General features: G+C 42.1%; 1 protein-coding gene across 3 annotated transcripts; it reads left to right on the forward strand.

Annotated features, from left to right (window-relative positions):
- Positions 1 to 83: 83 nt before the first annotated feature.
- Positions 84 to 19237, forward strand: MCOLN3 (mucolipin TRP cation channel 3). 3 transcript variants are annotated; one of them, XM_009900361.2, is made up of 14 exons: positions 84 to 226; positions 7168 to 7397; positions 9171 to 9338; positions 9859 to 10012; positions 10485 to 10569; positions 10653 to 10749; positions 11336 to 11435; positions 13324 to 13436; positions 13520 to 13669; positions 15428 to 15529; positions 15641 to 15763; positions 16290 to 16496; positions 16860 to 16989; positions 18666 to 19237. In XM_009900361.2, exons 2-14 carry the CDS (start codon positions 7170 to 7172, stop codon positions 18683 to 18685), a joined length of 1677 nt encoding a protein of 558 aa, XP_009898663.2. In that variant the 5' UTR covers positions 84 to 226; positions 7168 to 7169; the 3' UTR covers positions 18686 to 19237. The 3 variants fall into 3 exon arrangements, 2 of the variants coding, with proteins under 2 accessions (XP_009898663.2, XP_054021132.1); XM_054165157.1 differs by lacking the exon at positions 84 to 226 and adding an exon at positions 4137 to 4351; XR_008462434.1 differs by lacking the exons at positions 84 to 226; positions 16860 to 16989; positions 18666 to 19237 and adding an exon at positions 4134 to 4351 and having other exon boundaries at positions 15428 to 15560; positions 16290 to 16403.
- Positions 19238 to 21155: the final 1918 nt, after the last annotated feature.

The raw sequence follows: 21155 nt of genomic DNA on the forward strand, positions 1-21155 counted from the left end.
GGGGGTGTTGCTATTTGGGGTTCCTGGCAGGAAGAAGTCTATCCAGGTCAAAACTACCAGTCCTAGCAGGCTGTGTGCGGGAGGCCTGCGTGAGTGGTGAGCCGAGAACAATGGGGTCTGTAGGCGGCGGCGAGTGGCAGCTACCCCTGCGGACAAGCCACCCGCGCTTCTCTTGCCACCGTATCTCACCAGTAGCTGCCAGGCAGTGCAGGGGCCTTTCTAGCTGGTAAGGAGCTTTGGGTGATTCAATGTGATTTGGTAAGATGGAGATTTGTATATCACATGTTTCAGACTTTTGACACATAAAAATAATTCAGTTTGGTTTGCTGCAACATAAGATGCAGGAGCCTCAGAGTACCTCTCCTTCCGTGCTTGTCCTTGGTAGCACCTTAAAGACCCATCTACCATCTTCATAGTGGGCAGGAAGGATCCTTGCTGTCTTCCGCTTCTGTCTCTACAGCCAAGCAGTTCCCTCTCACAAAATACCTGCTATTCTTGATTTTGCTTTGTCCTTTTTTTACCTTCTCTTTCCATATCTGGCTCCGAGACTGGTGCTACAGGCAGGGCTTTGGGGTTTGTTGATCAAGGATGGTTTTATAAGACACCAAGCCTGATTGTAATGTGTGGGGAAGGCTTATCTCATAGGGGGAAAAGGGTCCTAAGACAAAAATTAGCAGGGTTCATTCACAGAGCTTTAAACTAGATCCAAAGGGAGTGGGATGTAGCTGGCTTGGCAGCAGTGGGACAGTGTTCTGGTATTCCAGATTCCACCCTGCCTGGGGTGGAATTGTCATGCTCAGCTCACTCCCTGCAGTGCCTGTATGCCAATGCACACAGCATGGGGAATAAACAGGAGGAATTAGAAATCCATGTGTGATCAAGGGGTTATGATCTGGTGACAATTACAGAGATGTGGTGGGACAGCTCACAGCACTGGAATGAAGTCATGTATAGCTATGTCCTTTTCAGGAAAGACAGGTCAACAAGGTGAGATTATGGAGTTGCTCTTTATTGTGAGAAACTGGAATGTATTGAGTTCTGTCTAGGGGAAGATGAGGAGTGAGTTGAGGGTTTCTTGGTGTCAATCAAGGGGCAGGCCAGCATGACTGATACTGTTGTGGGTAGACAGTACAGTACAGGCCACCTGGTCAGGATGGGGAAATTGGTGAGGCCTTCTACAGGCAGCTGATAGCAGCCTTGCAATTACAGGCCCTGGTTCTCATGATACCCAGATATTTGCTGGAAGGCATATTCAGCCAGCCAGTCAGTGTCCAGGAAGTTCCTCCAGTGCATTGATGGTAATTTCTTGATGCAAATGGCGGATAAGCCAATAAGGAGAGGAGTATTGCTGGATCTTACACTCACTAACAAGGAGGGTCTGGCTGTGAAGGTTGAGTGTAGCCTTGGCTGCAGCAAGCATGAGATAGTGGAGTTCAGGATCTTGTGTTCAGGATCTAGTAGGAACAGAATACCAAGCAGGATCACAACCCTGGACTTCAGCTACATGAAATCCCATAGGACAGGGAATTAGAAGGGAAAGGACCTCAGTATAGTTAGTTAATATTCAAGGACCACTTCTTCCAAGCTGAAGATCAGGGCATTCCAAGGCAAAGAAATCAATAAAGGGAGCCAGGAGACCCACATGGTTTAACAGAGAACTGCTGGGCAAACTCAGGAGGAAGAAGAGAGTCTACAGATTGTGGAAGAGGAGGGGCTGGCCGCTTAGGAGGAATATGACAGATGTTGTCAGATGTAGGGAGGCAACTAGGAAAGCTAAGGCCTTCTTGGAAATAAACCTTGCGAGACAGGTCAAAGATAGCAGAAAGTGCTTCTTTAAATACATTGCAGACAAAACTAACACTAGAAGCAGTGTAGGCCCACTGCTGAATGAGGTGGATGCCCTGATGGCAGAGGATAAAGATAAGGCAGAGCTACTGAATGCCTTCTTTGTCTCTGTCTATTCTGCTGAAGACTGTCTTCAGGAGCCCCAGACCTCTGAGGCCCCAGAGCAAGTCAGGGTAAAGGAGGAATTTGCCTTGGTTGTTGAGGACTGGGTCAGGGATCAATTAAGCAATCTGGACATCCATAAATACATGGGACCCGATGGGATGCACCTGTGGGTGCTGAGGGAGCTGGCAAAAGTCATTGCTAAGACACTCTGCATCATCTTTGGTGAGTAATGGGGAACTGGAGAGATACCTGAGGACTGGAGGAAAGCAAATGTCACTTCAGTCTTCAAAAAGGGCAAGAAGGACCCGGGTAACTGTAGACTGGTCAGCCTCACCTCCATCCCTGGAAAGGTGATGGAGCAACTTCTCCTTGGTGCTGTCTCTAGGCATATCAAGGATAAGAAGGTCATTTGGAGCAGTCAACATGGTTTTACCACGGGGAAGTCATGCTTAACGAACATGATAGCCTTTTATAAGGACACAGCCAGGTGGATAGATGATGGTAGTGCAGTGGATGTGGTTCATCTTGATCTCAGGAAAGCATTTGACATCATATCCCACAGCATCCTTGCAGCTAAAGGAAGTGTGGTCTGCATGATTGGGTAGTAAGGTGCATTTTGAACTGGTTGAAGGGAAGAACTCAGAGAGTTGTGGTCAATAGGACAGAGTCTAGTTAGAGGCCTGTATCTAGTGGAGTCCCTCAGGGATCGGTACTGGGAGCAGTACTATTCAGTATATTCATCAACAACCTGGAGGAAGGAACAGAGTGAACTGTCAGCAAGTTTGCTGATGACACAACACTGGGAGGACTAGGTGACACACCTGAAGGCTGTGTTGCCCTTCAATGAGACCTGGAGTGGCTGGAGAGTTAGGCAAGGAGAAATTTAATGAAATACAAGGACAAGTGTAGATTGCTGCATCTGGGAAAGAACAACCCCATGGAGCAGCATAGGTTGGGGCTGATCTGTTGGAGAGCAGCTCTGGGGAAAAGAACCTGGGAGTCCTGGTGGAAAAGAGGATGACCACAAGCCAGCAGTGTGCCTTTCTGGCTAACAAAGACAATGGCATCCTGGGGTGTATTAAAAGGAGCATGGCTAGTAGATCAAGAGAGGTTCTCACCCTCTGCTCTGCCCTGGTAGGGCCGCGTGTGGAATGTTGTGTCCAGTTCTGGGCCCCTCAGATGGGGAACTGGCTGAAAGAGTCCAGTGCAAAGCCACCAAGATGATGTGGAGTGGAACATCTCCCTTATGAAGAAAGGCTGTGGGAGCTGGGTCTTTTTAGCCTGGAGGAGACTGAGGGGTGACCTCATTAATGTTTATAGATATGTGAAGGGCAAGTGTCTGGAGGATGGAGCCAGGCTTTTCTCAGTGATGTCCAATGATAGAACAAAGAGAACAGGTGCAAGATGGAGCATAGGAGGTTCCACTTAAACATAAGGAAAAACTTTTTCACTGTGAAGGTGACAGGGCACTGGAAACAGGCTGCCCAGAGAGGTTGTGGAATCTCCTTCACTGGAAATACTCAAAACCTGCCTGGATGCATTCCTGTATGACCTGCTCTAGGTGCTCCTGCTGTCAGGAGAGTTGGACTAGATGATGTGTCAAGGTCCCTTCCAACCCCTAACCTTCTGTGATGTTGTGCTCACATATGCTTGCAGCATAAAGTGGGCAACTGGTGAGTGGGCACAGATATCACAGGATGTTAGGGGCACCCAGGCATTATGCCAGGCACTGCCTCCTGCTGGACAGCAGCACTGAAGGGATCATTCCTGCAGTGTGGTGAAATTGGCTACGACCCAGGACAGGAGAGCGTTTCTTTGAAGTCCAGTTAATAACTTTAATAGCAATTGCATGTAAGTGGAATGACAAGCATGTTCACTCCACTGCTGGCTACCCTTGGTAACTACATTTCTGTGACTTGAAAGGGGATTTTTAGTACAGATGGAACTCAGCTAATTACAACATATGCGTTACCTTGTTTTCTCCTGATAGGGTAGCTTGAGTTGATAAGCCCTCCTACAGAAAGTGCATATAGCGCAGAAAGGCGTCAGTCAGGCGCTGCAGGAGTCGTGAAGCAGAAAGGGACGGACGCCGTGTGCGCCTGAGCGCACAGCCCAGCCCAGTACAGCGCAGCTCCCGAGGTTTGGGCGGGCCGGCGGAGCCCCGGGCGGGCCGGCGGAGCCCCTGGCGTCCCCCAGCCCTGCCCCTGCGGAACTGCGCCGACCAAGAGAACACGGGGGAGGGCGTGGGGGCGGGAGCGACAAGCACGTCGCCGGCAGCGTACTCTTGGCGCTGCGTTCCCACGGTCCCCTCTTCGTGCCGACGGCCCCCGGTCCCGCTGCCTGCCTGGGCAGGCCAGGGAGCTGCGTGACCTTAGCGGCGGTGACATGGCCCAGCGGGCAGGTACGAGGAAACCCTAACTGAAGCGGTACTGGGGGACTGTGGGTACGCTGCCGGCTTCCGGCTTTGCACTTTGGAAAGCCGCGGTAAACAGCGCCCGGCATGGCACGGCCGCGCCGAGCCTGCCAGGGCCAGGGAGCTGCCGCGTGCGAGCAGGGCCGGGGATGCGAGCAGGGCCGGCGGCGCGAGCGGGGCCGGGGATGCGAGCAGGGCCGGCGGCGCGAGCGGGGCCGGGGATGCGAGCAGGGCCGGCGGCGCGAGCGGGGCCGGCGGCGCGAGCGGGGCCGGGGATGCGAGCGGGGCCGGCGGCGCGAGCGGGGCCGGCGGCGCGAGCGGGGCCGGGGATGCGAGCAGGGCCGGGGATGCGAGCGGGGCCGGGGATGCGAGCAGGGCCGGCGGTGGCGGCAGATCTCAGGGAATCGCCGGTGCCCCGTGGAGAGAAGGTCCCCTGTGCGCCCTGAAAGGACGTGCCAGCTCGCAGTGGGCGTGGGTGTGTTTATTAGTCGGCTGCAGCGGTTGCGCTGTGGAACGGCGACTGCCCAGTTCAGGCTCTGCAGGCTGGGACGCCCTCCCTCAACCGTGGAGCCCATGCTGGCACCACGCAGGTTAATGAGAAAATGCTTCCTGTGTTGTGTTTCTCTGCAACGTATTCTCAAGGCGATACCGTGTGGTCGCGGTGACAGGAATACTGCAGTATTAAAGCAGACTTAACTTAGAGATGATTGATCAGGTGTAAGGAAGGTGAGTGGAAACTGTGGCATACTGTATCCCGCAAGACAATGGAGAGCTGATACCAGAGGAGCTGATTTTTTTTTAAAAGCCTATTTATAGGCTTGTTTTCAGTCTTAAACTGCTGATTCAAAACTTTTCTTGCCCTTTGTGACAGATGGGGAAATTGAAGGTCTTGAATCATACCAGAAGACAGACTTGTGTGCAAGGGCTGCTTGAGGAGAGTAGATCTGATCTATGCATTTTAAAAATTAACATTGGTGATGATTTTTTGCGTTCCATAAGAAACTTTTCCTGTGCAAATAAAAAGTAATTTGTCTAATATAGTACATCCTTAAATTTATTTAAATTTAAATTATTGCAGAGGGTCCTTGACAGGCTGGACAGATAGGCAGAATCCAATGGCATCAGATTTAACACATCCAAATGCCAGGTTCTGCACATTGGCCACAACAACCCCATGCAGTGCTACAGGCTGGGGTCGGAGTGGCTGGAGAGTGGCCAGGCAGAGAGGGAACTGGGGGTACTGGTTGACAGTAGGCTGAATATGACCCTGCAGTGTGCCCAGGTGGCCAAGAAGGCCAATGGCATCCTGGCCTGTATCAGGAATAGTGTGGCCAGCAGGAGCAGGGAGGTCATTCTGCCCCTGTACACTGCACTGGTTAGGCCACACCTTGAGTCCTGTGTCCAGTTCTGGGCTCCTCAGTTTAGGAAAAATGTTGAGTTGCTGGAACCTGTCCAGAGAAGGACAACAAAGCTGGTGAAGGGTTTGTAGCACAAGCCCTATGAGGAGAGGCTGAGGGAGCTGGGGTTGCTTAGCCTGGAGAAGAGAAGGCTCAGGGGAGACCCTTATTGCTCTCTACAACTACCTAAAGGGAGGTTGTAGACAGGCAGGGGCTGGTCTCTTCTCCCAGGCAACCAGCACCAGAACAAGAGGACAAATTCTCAAGCTGCGTCAGGGGAGATTTAGACTGGATGTTAAGAAGAAGTTCTTCATAGAGAGAGTGATTGCCCATTGGAATGGGCTGCCTGGGGAGGTGGTGGAGTCGCCATCATTGGAGGTGTTTAGGAGGAAACTTGATAGGGTGTTTGGTGCCATCGTTTAGTTGATTAGATGGTGTTGCATGATGGGTTGGACGCAATGATCTTGAAGGTCTCTTCCAACCTGGTCTATTCTATTCTATTTGTAACCTAGGCTGTCGTCGTCTTGGTTCTTAGTGTCAACAATCTTTTATCTGAAATAAGTATTCCTGGCTACCTCTTAAGTACTTCATAAAGTATTTATAAAATGTTTGGGAGTCAGTAAAGTTAGTAACAGATTAATATTGAAACACATTGAATACTATAGAGAGTAATGTCTCAGATGTTTATAAGGTTCTCTTGTAATATTTCCCCTCATGTCTATCTAACCTATGAGCCTCTTTGGCTAATCACAGTGCTTGAATACCTTTTGGGTTGTATGTCTGCTTCATGGTCACTATTGGTTTGCATTCAGTCTTTCATGGCTGAAGAAACAGGTATAATCTTCCTAAATGACAAATCAGTTTGCTCAGGTAATATATCTGAATTATAGTTTGGCACGCTGGGTCTCCATTTCCAAGAGCAAATTATGCTAATAGTGATGTCTAAGAAAAATGCTCTTTGTCTTGAAAATTCCATTTATTTCAAGGACTGAACAGCCAGGGAAAATAAAGAAATAGGTAAGATTTCCAGAAGAGTGAATGTTCATGAGAGGTTTTTGATGTTCTTTTGGATGCAGAAGGAAATGAGTCAGGACATCTTGCATATATGATACTGTTGTCAAGTGAGAGAGGAAGGAATTTTCATCAAGTAACTATAATTCCAAAGGGGCAGAAATTCCACACATCCTCACAGCCTATCTGCACATTTAAGAGATTGCTCAAACTTTTATTTGGCTTCTGCAGAACACGTCCAATATTATGAGTAAGGTCTTAAATTCAGTGTAATGTGTAAATGCCTTTCATAGAGGCTGAACAACTTTGGAGGCCAGGTCATCACTGCAGACAGATCTGATGCTGTTGTATTCACACTTGCATGTTTGCCAACTGACACGGACTTTTTTAATTCAGAAATGGAAAATCCTGAAGTGTCTGTGAGCAGCTGCAGTACTCGTGATGATGAAGATCTTTGCAGCTACAAACGCCAGCTTTCAGTATCACAGGAGGGACTTTTGGAAGATCAGCTTAGAAGGAAGTTAAAATTCTTCTTCATGAACCCATGTGAGAAATTCTGGGCCCGGGGCAGGAAGCCTTGGAAACTTGGAATTCAGCTACTCAAAATAGCAATGGTTACTATTCAGGTGAGTGACTAGAGAAGCAGGGACTTTAGGTCCATGAGAATTCAAATAAGGAGTGCAGGTGACAAGTAGTAGTCTTAATATGGTACAGTGACAGGGTACAAAACTATCGTACTAGCATATCTGTGTGTTAGCTCTCAGATGTCATAATTTTCTCCTAAAGCCATTGACTGAAAGACAGCTTTCCTAAGAGTGAAGAGGAAAGGAAACATGTTTAAGGGCTCTAGTTTAGTTTTTGCTGTACTACTTCTATTCCTTGGTTTTTCCCCCGAAGGATGGCACCCATACACATCTGTTCCACTCGATGCTTTCTTCACTCGGTGTATTTCTGTGCAAGGGAAGGAACAGTTGCTTGCATTTCAACATCACAGTGATAAGAACTGCAATTGGTAGCTTTTTCATGATGTTTGCTTATGGCTTGCATATGGTATATAAACCCTTGTATTGAAAGAAATCCAGAAATGTTGCCCTGCTCTTCCTCGCATCTAGCCTTACACCATGGATCCTACACAACACATTTATCTGCTGCCTAAAACACAACTGTCTGTGTCGAAGTTCTGTGGTAGAGGAGGGACAAGATTTTTCATAAAATCTTTTGAATGCCTCAGATGATGATCCCCCAGAGTTGGCTGCGTGTAATTTACATTTACAATGGTGTGAGTGCTATGGCAATACAAATATGGAGAAGAATGTTTTCTACAGTTGCATGAATGATGGGACAAACTGCAGGAATAATTACTCTTTTACTGTAAGTCTGGGACTATGCCTGTGTCTCTTACTTAGCTCTTTAGTTTGAAGTATATCATATTCCTCTGATTGTCATCTGTCCCATTTTGCAATTAAAAATAAATCATGGAAGAAGCTAAATAAAAAAGAAACTAATTCTGTTTTAGCATTTTGAGAGAAAATCATATAACAGGTAATTCAGTCTTAGCACTGTTGATTTGCTGTTGTTTCCCTGTGTGCTTAGCATGCTGAGCTTGCTCACAGAGTATTTTAGTATCTCTGTAACTGAGTTATCATTATCAAAACCTACATATCCAGTTTACATCGTGGCTGTAAAGCTAATCTGTAGACTAGCGATTCAGACTTATCTCTGATGAGTTTTTTCAGAACACTCCTGAGACTAGGTTTGAAACAATAGTTGCGAGAAAGACTTGCAATCTCCCACAAACAATGCATCACATTCTTCTATGAACCTTTTCCATCCTGGGTAGTAGCTGACAGGGTTTTATGCTAACAAGAACATTTATAATTTATTTTTTATCAGTTTCAGAGGTTATCCTGTTACAAGCACAGTCTGCTCAGTTATTCTCTAAGCACTTTTCACCCAAAACTGAGGGAAAGATGTTTGGTTTTCTGACTTGTCTTTAATTTGCCTTTTCTTCATGGCAGTAAGGACTTCAGAGTAGGGTCTGGTTAAGTCCTGTCTTCCCTTTTTGACTGAGGGACACTTACATTCCCCAAGGCAAGTCATATTAATGTCAGGCTGAACTGACAAAGCACCTGTAACAGTGTATTGGTAGCATGAGTTTGCAGTGGTATCCTTTTGTTTGTAAAAATGCAAGGCCTTGGCCAAGATGCTGGTAAGCATAGTACAGGAATTTTCTTGAAACCCATTGTTTCCTAAAGTAAATCTTTCTTTTGACCATCTGTGAAATGGAGTTGCTGTGTCTACCAGCATGGTGATAGAGTGGCTGTTTGCAGGCCAGGATTCACATGTTCCTCCAGAAACTGGCTTTGTCTTTGAACAGAAAATATAAATGTCTTTTTCAGCTGGTGGTTTTTGGATTGAGCAATCAGATGGTGGTTGCCTTCAAAGAAGAGAACACTGTTGCATTCAAACATCTCTTCTTGAAAGGATATATGGACAGAATGGATGATACCTATGCTGTGTACACACAAACAGATGTCTATGACCAGATTTTCTTTGCAATAAACCAGGTAAGGATTGTTGCTGCAGTGTATATAATACATATGTTATCTGGATATCTTTTCAACTTTCCACCATTCCTGATGGTGTCTGAAGTCAAACTTCTGTGCCAGTTGCTTAAGACTAGATTTTTGACTCATTCAGGTTTTCTGTCATTGCCAGAACATTGTACTTGTGGTGACAGTGTACTTGTAGTGATCCTTAAAAGTGTCAGTGTATTAATTCTGTCCTAAATGCAGGCCTTGGATTAGAGCCAGCGAGCTTTGCAAATAACAAATTTCTAGTGAGGCTTGTAAGGAGATTAAAAAAAAAACCAACAGCAAAGCAAAGAAGTGTTTAGATGCAAATCTTGGACTTATTTTGTCAAACACCATACAATATTTGAGGACTCAGCTGTAGAGTGACAGAGGTTTCTTAGTTCTTTAGGTGGCCTTTAAATAAAAGATAGATCCAAACACTTCTGGGATTGTTTTTTTCAGAGACCAATAGTTTTGTTTCCGTATAACTTGGTGTGTCTTTTCCAAACTTTAGTACTTAAAGCTGCCCAACATTTCTGTTGGAAACCATGCTTATGAAAAAAGGGGAGCGGAAGAGACAGCTTTGGCTCTGTGTCAGCAGTTCTACAAGCGAGGAACCATCTGTCCTGGAAATGACACCTTTGACATAGACCCAGAGATTGTGACTGGTAATGAACCTAATCCATTTTATCCATTCTTTGGGAGGAGGGCCCTACATTTATGAGGAATTCTTCTAAACATCCAGTATTGTATACTTCTGCCAAATAATCTTTACTGAATTTACTACCCATGAAAACTAGCAAGAAAACTACTGTGTAGCTAATCTCTGTAACAGTCCTTTGTGTTCACTGCCACAAAAGAGGTGATGAGTTGTTAGCATTGATAACCATCTAATACAACTGTTACAGGCTAATTTCAGGACCCTTCCCTGAAGGGTTAGGTATTCATGATGAGTAACTTGGCTGATTCAGGAAAGCAAATATATTTGTTAGCTAGCTTCCCAAATGACTGCTCACTTAAGCATGCTGTCTTGCTTGGTGTAGCAAACAGCTCTTTCCAGCCTTGGGAATGAGAAGGGCAGGTGCAATTAAAGTGTATAATACCCCATGTGATGTTGCTGTGAGTACTTATCCATTACAGACTGCTTGTACATTGAGCCAATGATGCCATTAGACAATACAACAGTGGGAAAGCACAATTTGAATTTCACTCTGGATTTCCACAGGTGAGGGGGAATAATCAACACCTCTTATACTGGGATGTTCATACATTTTCCCTGTAAAAACTTAATACAAACCTCTATTGCAGACTGGTGGCAGTGCAACTCACGTTCAATCTGAAGGCAATCAACCTCCAGACTGTTCGTCACCATGAGCTCCCCGATTGTTACGATTTCACTCTGACAGTATGTATAAGCCTGCCGTGTTTCTTTCTGTTCAAAATGAGAAATTGGTCTTCCAGGTTTACCATGCACAGTTAATGCAGATGTTTTCTGAATAGCATTGGGCACCATTAACTGGTCCCCAGGGATCTCTGGATTACTCTGTTACGGCTTGGTGTACCCTGTAAATAACTGCCACTTCTAACTGTGGGAGATTTAGCTCCGAGTGCTTGTAATGCGGTCTTGAAACACTTTGTTGGCTTACTCTATCTGAAGTATAATGAAGACAAACCTCTTCTGTTTAGAGAGATGCTTCTAGGAAAGGTTATTTTAATATTATAATGGCATGAGGCAGTAGTTTGAAAGAATTTCACCTAGTATCTAGTTGATTAAGTAATTTGGCAAATACTAGGTTCACCAGATTTGTATTCTATTCTGACAACAGTTATTTGAATAAACTGGAATTACCTTATGCTTAAACAAGTTGCATAACTCTTCCCTTAGGAGAATTATTCTGAATCATTATGCAAGCTTAGCAATACAGTGTGTTACATATGTAATGGTTTCACTTTCAAAAGACATGCACTCTTTTATTTTTTTCTTTGTACAGATAGTGTTTGATAATAAAGCACATAGTGGAAGAATTAAAATAAGTCTAGACAATGACATATCAATCAGGGAATGTAAAGAATGGCATGTGTCTGGATCAAGTAAGTGACATTAATGTGTTCAGATTTTCATGACAACCTTTTGCTACGTTAGAACAATGTTAACTTTTTTTTTAACTAAAAGATGAGGCACTATTGACATAATTTCTCTAGTGAGTATGCTCTAAGTCCTGGTTTTCTAAGGAACTGTTGTTCTTCACCCTCTGATTTGAAATCCTGGGAACCAGCCATATAATTTGTTTCCTTAGCAGTTCTCAAACCTTGCACCATTGATACTGTCGAAACTAAATTTTTTCCACACCTCACTGTGCATCCTTCTAGGTTTGGCTACCAAAGTTACGCTACTCATTGCTTAAAGTAATGCTGTGGACCTTTCTAGCACCAGGCGACCAAAGGATACATGATAGTTGTGGAAAGTTGAAACTCATTCACTCTTCTTTCAAGACCTAGCACCAGGAAGATAAGGAAGTGCTGTTGCTAAGGCCTGCCAGAATGGAATAGGTAGAAACACTTCTTACTGCTGCTTAAATATTGTTTGGTGCCTATTTGGGTGTAACCTGAGCTACACGGCATAGTTAAATAATCTGTCTTAAATAGTTACTCCCAAGAGCACCCTTTGTTGGCAGCTATTGAGTCATGGCATCATCCAAGATATTTTTTGTTTAGCGAAAATAATCTCTTTGATAGTCAGAAGCTTTCCAGAACTTTATATTCCACTTGTTTGTGGTTTTTGTTTTCTGAATTGAGCAATAGGATGAATCAAGTCCATTTTTCAACCTTGCCTCTTTCCCCTTTGCTGTATCTGTATTGGAAAATGAAGATCTGGCAGGGAAAAAAAGAGAAGAAGTCTTTTATTTAAAGATCCAAGTTGGAATTAGTTTTGGGAAAATTAATTAAATTCATCACAGAATACAAAACACACCACTTTTTCAAATGTATTCCACTAAACACACTTCCTTAACTAGCTGCTGTGTTACAAATGCACACCAGATGGCAAGCTATTTCTAACAGGTTGCTACTGCAGCAGTACAAGAAAGTTATGATACCAGGGTTCTGTAATAATCCACATTTGATATCTGTGTTGATCATCTCTATAACATAGTTTTCCAAATACTCTTCTGGTGTATATAAATGTAATGATTGCAATTGGACAGTAACAAGTTGTTGCTCTTCCAGACTACTCTCCAGAACCAGTTTAAATGGCAACAGCAGATGTGTTAGTAACTTTGGTATAAGCAAAGGTGGGCTTTTCCTGAATAGTGCAGTTTGTGAAGTCAGCTAGAAATTCAGTATCACATTTTTGAGGATTGCTGCATCTTCTTGCAAATTTAACATTAATTTGCTTCATTTTTTCCTCAATCAGTCTGTGCATAAGAAATTTAATCCTTATGATGCCCCATCTAGTTTCAGATGTATGATAGGTATAAAAACCAAGAGGTCTAGTGGTATATTTGGTGCAAAATTTAACCTTAATTGATCCAGAATGTTAATTTTAGTAGCATTAGAGGTGGAGAACTAATGTCTAGCTCAATATTGGGTTTGGCTAGCTAAGCAGCAATGCAAATTATCTGCGCAATTCTAGGACAGAAAACCTATCTGATATTCAAATACTGGTCTAGAAGAGAAGATCCATACTGTAAAATTCCAGGCATTTAATTTTTTAACAAGCTCTGTCACTCCAAAAGCCATTCCAGTGTCGTAAGATGTACAACTCCCACCTTTAATTCTGCAAGGCTACAGAAACACACTCTGGTATAATGTAGTGCAGATGCACTTGTATCTCTCGTGAGAATATGTGAGAGAAACTTCTGTGGGAAAAATACTAAGGTTTTTCTTGAGTACTGGAGTAAGAATCAAGTTTTGATGTTAAGAAGGTTTATACAAGATTAAATGCATCTGATTGTGAAAATACACACTTGTGTTTTTGCAGTACAGAAGAACACTCATTACATGATGATCTTCGATGCTTTTGTTATATTGACTTGTTTGGCCTCATTGATCCTTTGCACGCGATCAGTGGTTAAAGGAATTCGGCTACAAAGGGTGGGTATAACTCTTTCCATGGAAAGTCTTCCATGTTTTGTGTAAGTTTGATTAACTTTTTTTTCTTTCCTCCTTTCCCCTAGGAATTTGTAAGTTTTTTCCTATATTATTATAAGAAACAAGTATCTTTCAGTGATCAAATGGAATTTGTCAACGGTTGGTACATCCTGATTATGGTTAGTGATGTCTTAACTATTGTTGGATCAACTCTAAAAATGGAGATACAAGCTAAGGTAAGCTTTTTACTCTGTCAGATTGAAGCGAAACTGACTGTTTCCTGTCTCAGCTTAGTTTAAATTTCTCAGAGGACTTTAGGTTGGCTGTACTTGCTTCTGAGTGGCGTGACATTTTAACACTTCTATCTTCTCCTGGAATTACAACTGAGATTTGTTGTTTCCAGTTGTGAGATTTAAAAACTCCAAATATCACTAGATGTTACAGTTCTAATTATCTTTGATCCTTTGTGACTCAGAGAAATCAAATAAACTTTATCTCTGAAAGTGTAAGACTGTTGACTTCCTCTTTTCCCTATTTAGGACCACTTGTATTTCCTTATTTGATAGATGATTTTGTAAATGATATTTTTTTTCAAATTTATCACTTAACTTTCTGTACTCCATTTAACAAGTGTTTAACTGGCACTGAGACAGTCCTTCTCACTTTGCTGCTTTCCCAGCTTCTGGTTTCCAGCATGTACATAACAGTCAGCCACAGTCAGGTTCTAGGCCTTTAATTTCTAAAGTAAACCTGACATAGAAAAAAAAAAATATGCATCCAGAATTAGGGAAGAAAAAATCATACTATGTGCTATCCTGAATATTCAGATAATGTTGTTCTTCACCAAGTCTGTAGCAGACTTTGAAGTGTTGACATTGCAACACAACAGACTTTGGACGGTAGTGATGAAAGGATTGGTCTGAAATCCAGCTAGTGACAACTTGACTATCATAAATGCCCTGTACAAGTACCTCTATTGTACAGTAGGAACTATAAATTCAGTTCTTAGGAGCAGAAAGAAGCTATGAGCAAGTTGGCCAAGACGAGATAACTCCATCTTGCTCTGGGAGAAGTGAAGAATAGAACAAGGCTGGAGTAAGATCTTGAATTTGGGATTTCAGTATCTTATATATAAAATTACATCTATTTATATATGTTTCTTTTCTAATAGATCATTGTACTAAACCTTTTCTTTACAGGTACATGTCACTTCATTTTGCAAGCCTTGTGGACCATAATAAAAAGATCTTTTCCCATGTTACTGTGTGACAGTTAATGGCTCAATAATAATTTCACATTAACCTAGATGTGTTTTTTGTCAAACTGTAAATGAATTATGCTGATATAAAATATTAGCCAACTCTTAGAGGAATGCAAACAGAAAATAGTGAACATTTCTTATTCAAATAGCTGTCATGGTTCGTTCTAGAGTAGAGCTGCAGTTTAGGAAACAGGGTATATGCTAACTTGAGTGAAGACAGGGCAGTATGTATAGGTGGAAAAAACAGTGAACTACCAATAAAATATAAATGAAGTTCCAGTTAAAATTAATTAGTACCTAATTGGTCTTCTCCTTGATAGCTTTCTACACCTCACAGTTCTCAGCTACCTGACAAGATCTTCCTTAGTATTTATCTTAGCTCTGCTGACAAGTCATGCTGTTTTTAAAAACTGCTCTGCCTACATACGGGAAGAACCTTCTTTGGTCTGCAATTCTAGCCTGTTGGGATGCAGTAGGGAGATTCCCAAGCTGTTCTGGGGAATCTGTACATGCAGATTCCAGAAGCAGTTGCCACAGGTCTGGAGACAGCATAAAAATGTTTGCAGAGCCACTCTGCAGGTCTTGGTGAGCCAGGTACAGAGAGGGTGGTTTTGATCTCCGGTGCAGCCACGCTCTTAGCCTTGCAAACGCAGCAAGATCCTTGTAGTAATGAGAGAACCTGACAATTGTCAAAAGACTCGATATTTTTTTTTTCCTTTTCTTTTTTTTTTAGAGTCTGACAAGTTATGATGTCTGTAGCATACTCCTGGGAACATCCACTATGCTTGTGTGGCTTGGAGTCATCCGCTACTTAGGTTTCTTTCAGAAGTATAATGTAAGGATCTCCTGGGATCATCGTGCTGTTGGTATTTATTCTGTTTGTTGCCGTAAGAGGACTGGAAAAAAGGTCTGGTTGAATTCTAACTGTTTGTATTTCTTTGTGTAGCTTCTCATCCTAACATTGCGAGCAGCATTACCTAATGTAATGAGGTTCTGCTGCTGTGCTGCTATGATCTACCTGGGCTATTGTTTCTGTGGATGGATTGTACTGGGACCATATCATGTGAAGGTAATATACTTAACATGAAAAAAAGACAACTTGAATAACAGAATGGAGTCCCAACAAAAGAAAGATTACTGCTGCTGTCTTTCTAAGTTTCCATGTCAGGGCTTCCCTTAATATAAAAATAGTCTGTCTTCAGCATGATACTGCTCTGAGGAGCCTGACTTCCATGACTCAGTCAGACTTACCTCAGGTTATGAAAGCTCTGAGTCAGGAGTGGAAGCTACTGTGACTCCAATCACATGCTGGTATTTTGAGAAATAATTTTAATCTTGCAGAACATCAGTATCAGACTAAAGCTTTGGAGACTATGTCTTTTAAAGGTGAAACTAGCTTACCTGAGTTGAATGTGTATGTGTACAGAGGATGACAAACTTTGCTCATTCCTCAAGCATTTTGTCATTTCATCTTGTGACATCCTGGGTGTACAATATGATCTGAAGCAGCCAGTCATTATCTTCTTTGTGTTGTGTACAGTCTTTGGATCCAAATAAAGCATCAGCAGTTGTCCATGTCTTCTTCCCTCCTCTAGTTTCGCTCCCTGAACATGGTTTCTGAATGCCTTTTTTCATTGATCAATGGAGATGACATGTTTGCCACATTTGCAGAAATGCAACAGAAAAGTTACTTGGTTTGGTTATTCAGCAGGATCTACCTCTACTCCTTCATCAGCCTTTTCATCTATATGGTGCTGAGTCTCTTCATTGCTCTCATTACAGATACATATGAAACTGTCAAGGTAAGCATGAGCTCTTACTCTTTGTTAGGAATAAAATGCAGGATTAGTGCCTTTAAGACTTACCTTTCTGACTGTTTTGACTTGCATTTCATGCCAATTTAAAGAATAACTATAGTGGCAATTTTTGAGGGTGTAGAGCAATGACAAGAAGTTTTTAATCCCTCCCTACTTCAGTTTTCTTACATGCCTATCTGATTTCCTGCTCCAAAGGAAGCTAAATATTTATTAAAAATCAGTAATTTCATATTTGGTTCTGTGAATCTTCTAGTTGCAGACTTGAACAATGTCTGATAAGTAGTCTAGGGAGGATTTGGATTATTGCATGTCTTAGCCTTAAAGCTTTAACTGAATGTCCATTTGCAGCATTACCAGCAAGATGGCTTTCCAGAGACAGAGCTTCAGAGATTTGTATCACAGTGCAAAGATCTACCAAACTCTGGCAGGTACAGGTTAGAGGAGGAGAGTTCTGCATCTATCTTCTGTTGTTTTAATGGTATGTACCTGTATTAAAATTTTGCATTAAGGTATATACAAAAGCAACACACCACAGAATGGCCCTGGTATAATGTTTATGAAGAGAACTTAAATTCTGGGGGGTGGAGGCTGAAAAAAAAAGAGCTCACAAAAATCCCAAACTGTTCCTGATGCTCTAGAATGGAGCACTTCAGCAAATGTCTGAAACCAACAAACCCTTTAAGAGAAACGAAGGACCTGTTCAAATTAAGAACTGCTTAACATATGAAAAATAGTAGAAAAAGTTAGGTAATACATACAATAACTTGGAACCCTATATGTATAATGTGCAAGCATTAACATTTGCTCTACTCACTGGATTTACAGAATGCATTCCATGTGATCTTACCCAGCTTTTAATGATACCTTTTGCAGTAAAGTGTTCTAACTTAAATGGTAACAGACATGAAACTTGGGGAGAAAATGAACTTCCAAGGTTTTAAGACAGCATGCAGTTTAAGATACTATTACACCACGTGGAAAAGCATTGCCTGACTTCCACTATGGAGAGCTTAATCTTTCAGTTATTTGAAGTTTTATTTTTTCAGGAATACTGATTGCAGGATACATGGTTTATATTTAACCTTGCTGGCAACAACTGTGAGTCTTGCTTGCTGAAGAGTCCCTTGGTAAGGGACCCTTAAAATATTTGCATTTCAATTAAAAATGCCAAAGGCATTTGCAGGTCCATGGTTTTGGGCTTTTCTGATGTGGTATGTTGTTATATGCGAGACAGAATATATTTATGAGGAAGCGGAGGTGGGGTTGTATTTTGAAGCAGGGAGACAATGGAGCCTGCAGTGAGCCAGTCCAGAGTGGAGAGCTGCTGTTATGGCTGAGTGCCTTATTGGAGGTGAAAGTGTGGGATGAGGCAGAGCTGAGCATTTTGCTCCTGAGTAAAGGGCATGGACATGTTAATATTTCCTTTTCTGCACACACCTCTCAGTTTAACCAGGCAAGAAGCTCAACATGGGGTGGGACAGAGTGGGGATGTAGTACTTTTCCCATTGACTGGGAGATGGTGATCAGGACTCCAGAAGAGCATTCAAAAAGGAAAACTTCATTGCTCTCAAGCAACTTGTTCTGTAGGAGTATTGGGCAGCAAACAGCACCCTGGACTTGAACAGAGCTATAGGCCTTGTTTCAGAGACTTGCTTCCTAGACAGATTACTTACTCTTCAATGAGTTTAACCTGATGCCACTGTCTTGATTTCTCATGTATGCCTCACACCATGCATATTAGTGTGGCAAACTCTTTTGTTTTTTTAAATCTGGAAATAGTGCATTTCTTTCTCTGGAAGCTAGACCAGGGACTGACTTTGTAGCTGAACACAGATTTGTTAGCTCTGTACTGTGGCCTTCTGCTTTTACTTTGAAGCAAATTATCTGTAGGAATAGAGAAGTATTTCAAGTGGGATGTTGTATTATCAGTTCTATGGCTTCTGCTCCTAAACTAGTCATGTGGTCCTACAGGACACACAAGGCTTCTCTTACTTCTTTATATATTTAAAATATGTTATGGTAGTTCATAGTAGTTTTTTGTAGGTGTGCATCACATAAGTAATTAAATAGTTCAGATACATTTCTTGAGGCTCCTTGCACAGTAAAACTACTCTTTTGATGCATGCACCTGACTTTCCCCCCTGTCCTTTACAGGTTGTAGTGAACATACTTAATGGAGTGTGGGAGTGTATCATGGAGGCTTTGAAGCAGCAAGAACTGGACTATGGAGCTGGTATAAAACCTTTATACCTAAAACCTGTGAAAATTGCTTTTCTTGAAAACCGGTGTAAGCCTGTGGCAGACGCTTATGATGCACGTACAGTCTTTGTGACTAGGTACTGTCACTGCTAGTTCAGGGTTTGGGGGGTTTGGGGGTTTCTATTAACTTCATGACACTTTTTTTTTCCTCAGTTAAATTGTGCTAGAATACAGAGGGCATTAAAAACCAGTCTGTGTTCAGGTACTTCACTAGATTATATGAGTAGTCTAGAAATGCAGTAACTGGAATTGGAGATAATGCTGGGCGACTGCAACTTGAACAGCAGCCTAACCCTCAATACTACAGGAGTTACCTAGGTGTGACTGACTCATCACTGAATGAACGAAAGCTCATCGTAGAGCCCTCGGCATTTTTTGGTTTTCTGCACTCATAGTAAAACTAAACTAAAACTATGAAATTTCATGTAATTTATTTCTGGAGACATTGCTATTCACATATAGCAGAGAAAATATTTCTGTAAACATAAGTACCCCTTGATGTAACTGGCAGTCTCTTCTCAGAGAGGTCAATGACGTGCTGGTTTGAGGGGGAAGCTGAGTGGTGAAAAGGAGATGTTCTTCCATATCCAGCGCTGGGTAGGATCAGTTACAGCCTTCAGCTTCACAGTGTGCTGATATTTTATTTTTAAAAGTGATTATAAAGCACTTTCAAAATATCTCTTTTTTAATTTTATTTTTAATTTAAAATCTTCCTCTGGTACACAAATCTGTAAACCTGAAACTAAGTTAAATACATAGAAGACATGTCTCGAAGAGTAATATCTCTCCACACTTTTGAACCTGGATGTTTTCTACCAGCCTAATAACCTGGTACTGCCAATGGCTGTCTGGAACACTAGATCTTATAAAAGTTCACCTTTGACAACTTAGTTTATGTACTTTATTGATTGTGATACCATTTAATGGATGTCTTATTTTCAATAGTCTGTTCACTGTAGGAGCAGAATAGAAAACCAAAAGGAAGCATATTTTAGATAACTTGCATTTGTGATCAACACTCCTGTAGCTGTATGTGACAATGTATAATGCTGTCCATAAAGGTGAAGGACATTAAACATGTTTTGTCTAAATATTTACACACTGAAAATGTGCTACAATAAACATGTCTGCAGTATTTGGTGTGTGGTGTTTATCTGAAGAGTAAATGTTGACAGGTTAATATAGGAGCTTTAAAAAAAATATTTCTATATGCAATTTCTGGCATTAAACAGTATGCAGAGTGTGTGAGCTTGCATTTCCTCTAGTGAAGATAGTTCCTGTGGACCTTGGTGAGGATGCGTTCCTAGCTGATCCTGTTTAACAGTATTTCAGAGTTTGCTGTAGAAACAAATAAGCAAGATTTAAACCTTCCATTAAAAATGCTGCTCTACATTACATGAAGTTCAAATTCAGCAAAGTCAAACCAAATGCAAGGTGTAGGCAGAGCAGATTATTCACAGTACCTGAAAATTTCTTGTCTTCTAATAGTCATCACAGGATGATGACTTTTGGACCTTTTCAGGTAGATTCATGGCAATGTTGCTTCAAAAAGCAAATATTAAGTGACTGTGTTTTCTGTTGACACATTAAACATCGACCTTCAACAACACCCAATATGTAACGTGCACACCACTACAAAACAGTTTGTGCAAGAAATGCTGAGAAGCATGACAAGCACTTTAAGATTACTGAAATGCAGAAAGTTGACTTCTTAGCAAGGCTTTTTTTTTTTTATTTTGGTACAGAATTGAGAGAAAACTAATAATTTGCTCAAAATGCAGGAGCATTTTGTAAACAGCTATGGAATACTTTGCCAGTACAGTTGTAAGGCAAGTAGTAGTTTAATAAAAAAGTAGTAGTTCAATTAAAAAATGGGGCAGAGCATGTGCTTCAGCACTCTTGGCTTAAGAAACTGGCAACAAACATCAAACTCCTATAGATTTTTATAGAAGGAGGGGGGAATCATGTTAATAGAAGTATGGAATATGAACATAAGGTATGAACATAAGGTATGGAAAGCTACAGTGGGTGACCCCAAAGCAGGAAGAGATATCAAATATAGATTCTTTTCACTTAGTAACAGGAGAAATCTTCCATTGATATCTGTTGACTGAAGGACAAACTTCACTGTTAAGCTTGTTTTGCAGTGAAACCTCTGTTACAGCCCTTATTTAAGTAATGACCTGTGCTTGTGCTACAGCTAAAAATTCAATCAACTGAGACACAGAAATCTGGTGGAAAACCATGCTCTGCTACTTCTGCTGGACTACACAGGTTTAAGTTGAGTGTTGCTGGCAGCTCATGGGTTTGAGGAGGAAAGAACTGATGAAAGGCAGCTTTCCTCTAAACAGTAATGGGCGACAGTCACAGTGTGAATCCAGAGGG

The sequence above is a fragment of the Dryobates pubescens genome, chromosome 11 (assembly GCF_014839835.1).
Source record: "Dryobates pubescens isolate bDryPub1 chromosome 11, bDryPub1.pri, whole genome shotgun sequence".
Classification (NCBI taxonomy): domain Eukaryota; kingdom Metazoa; phylum Chordata; class Aves; order Piciformes; family Picidae; genus Dryobates; species Dryobates pubescens.

Coding starts and splice junctions, on each gene's coding strand:
- MCOLN3 (XM_054165157.1), top strand. Junction 13,437..13,519: donor AAGGAATTCGGCTACAAAGG/GTGGGTATAACT, acceptor CCTTTCCCCTAG/GAATTTGTAAGTTTTTTCCT. Junction 15,530..15,640: donor GTTTCTTTCAGAAGTATAAT/GTAAGGATCTCC, acceptor TTCTTTGTGTAG/CTTCTCATCCTAACATTGCG.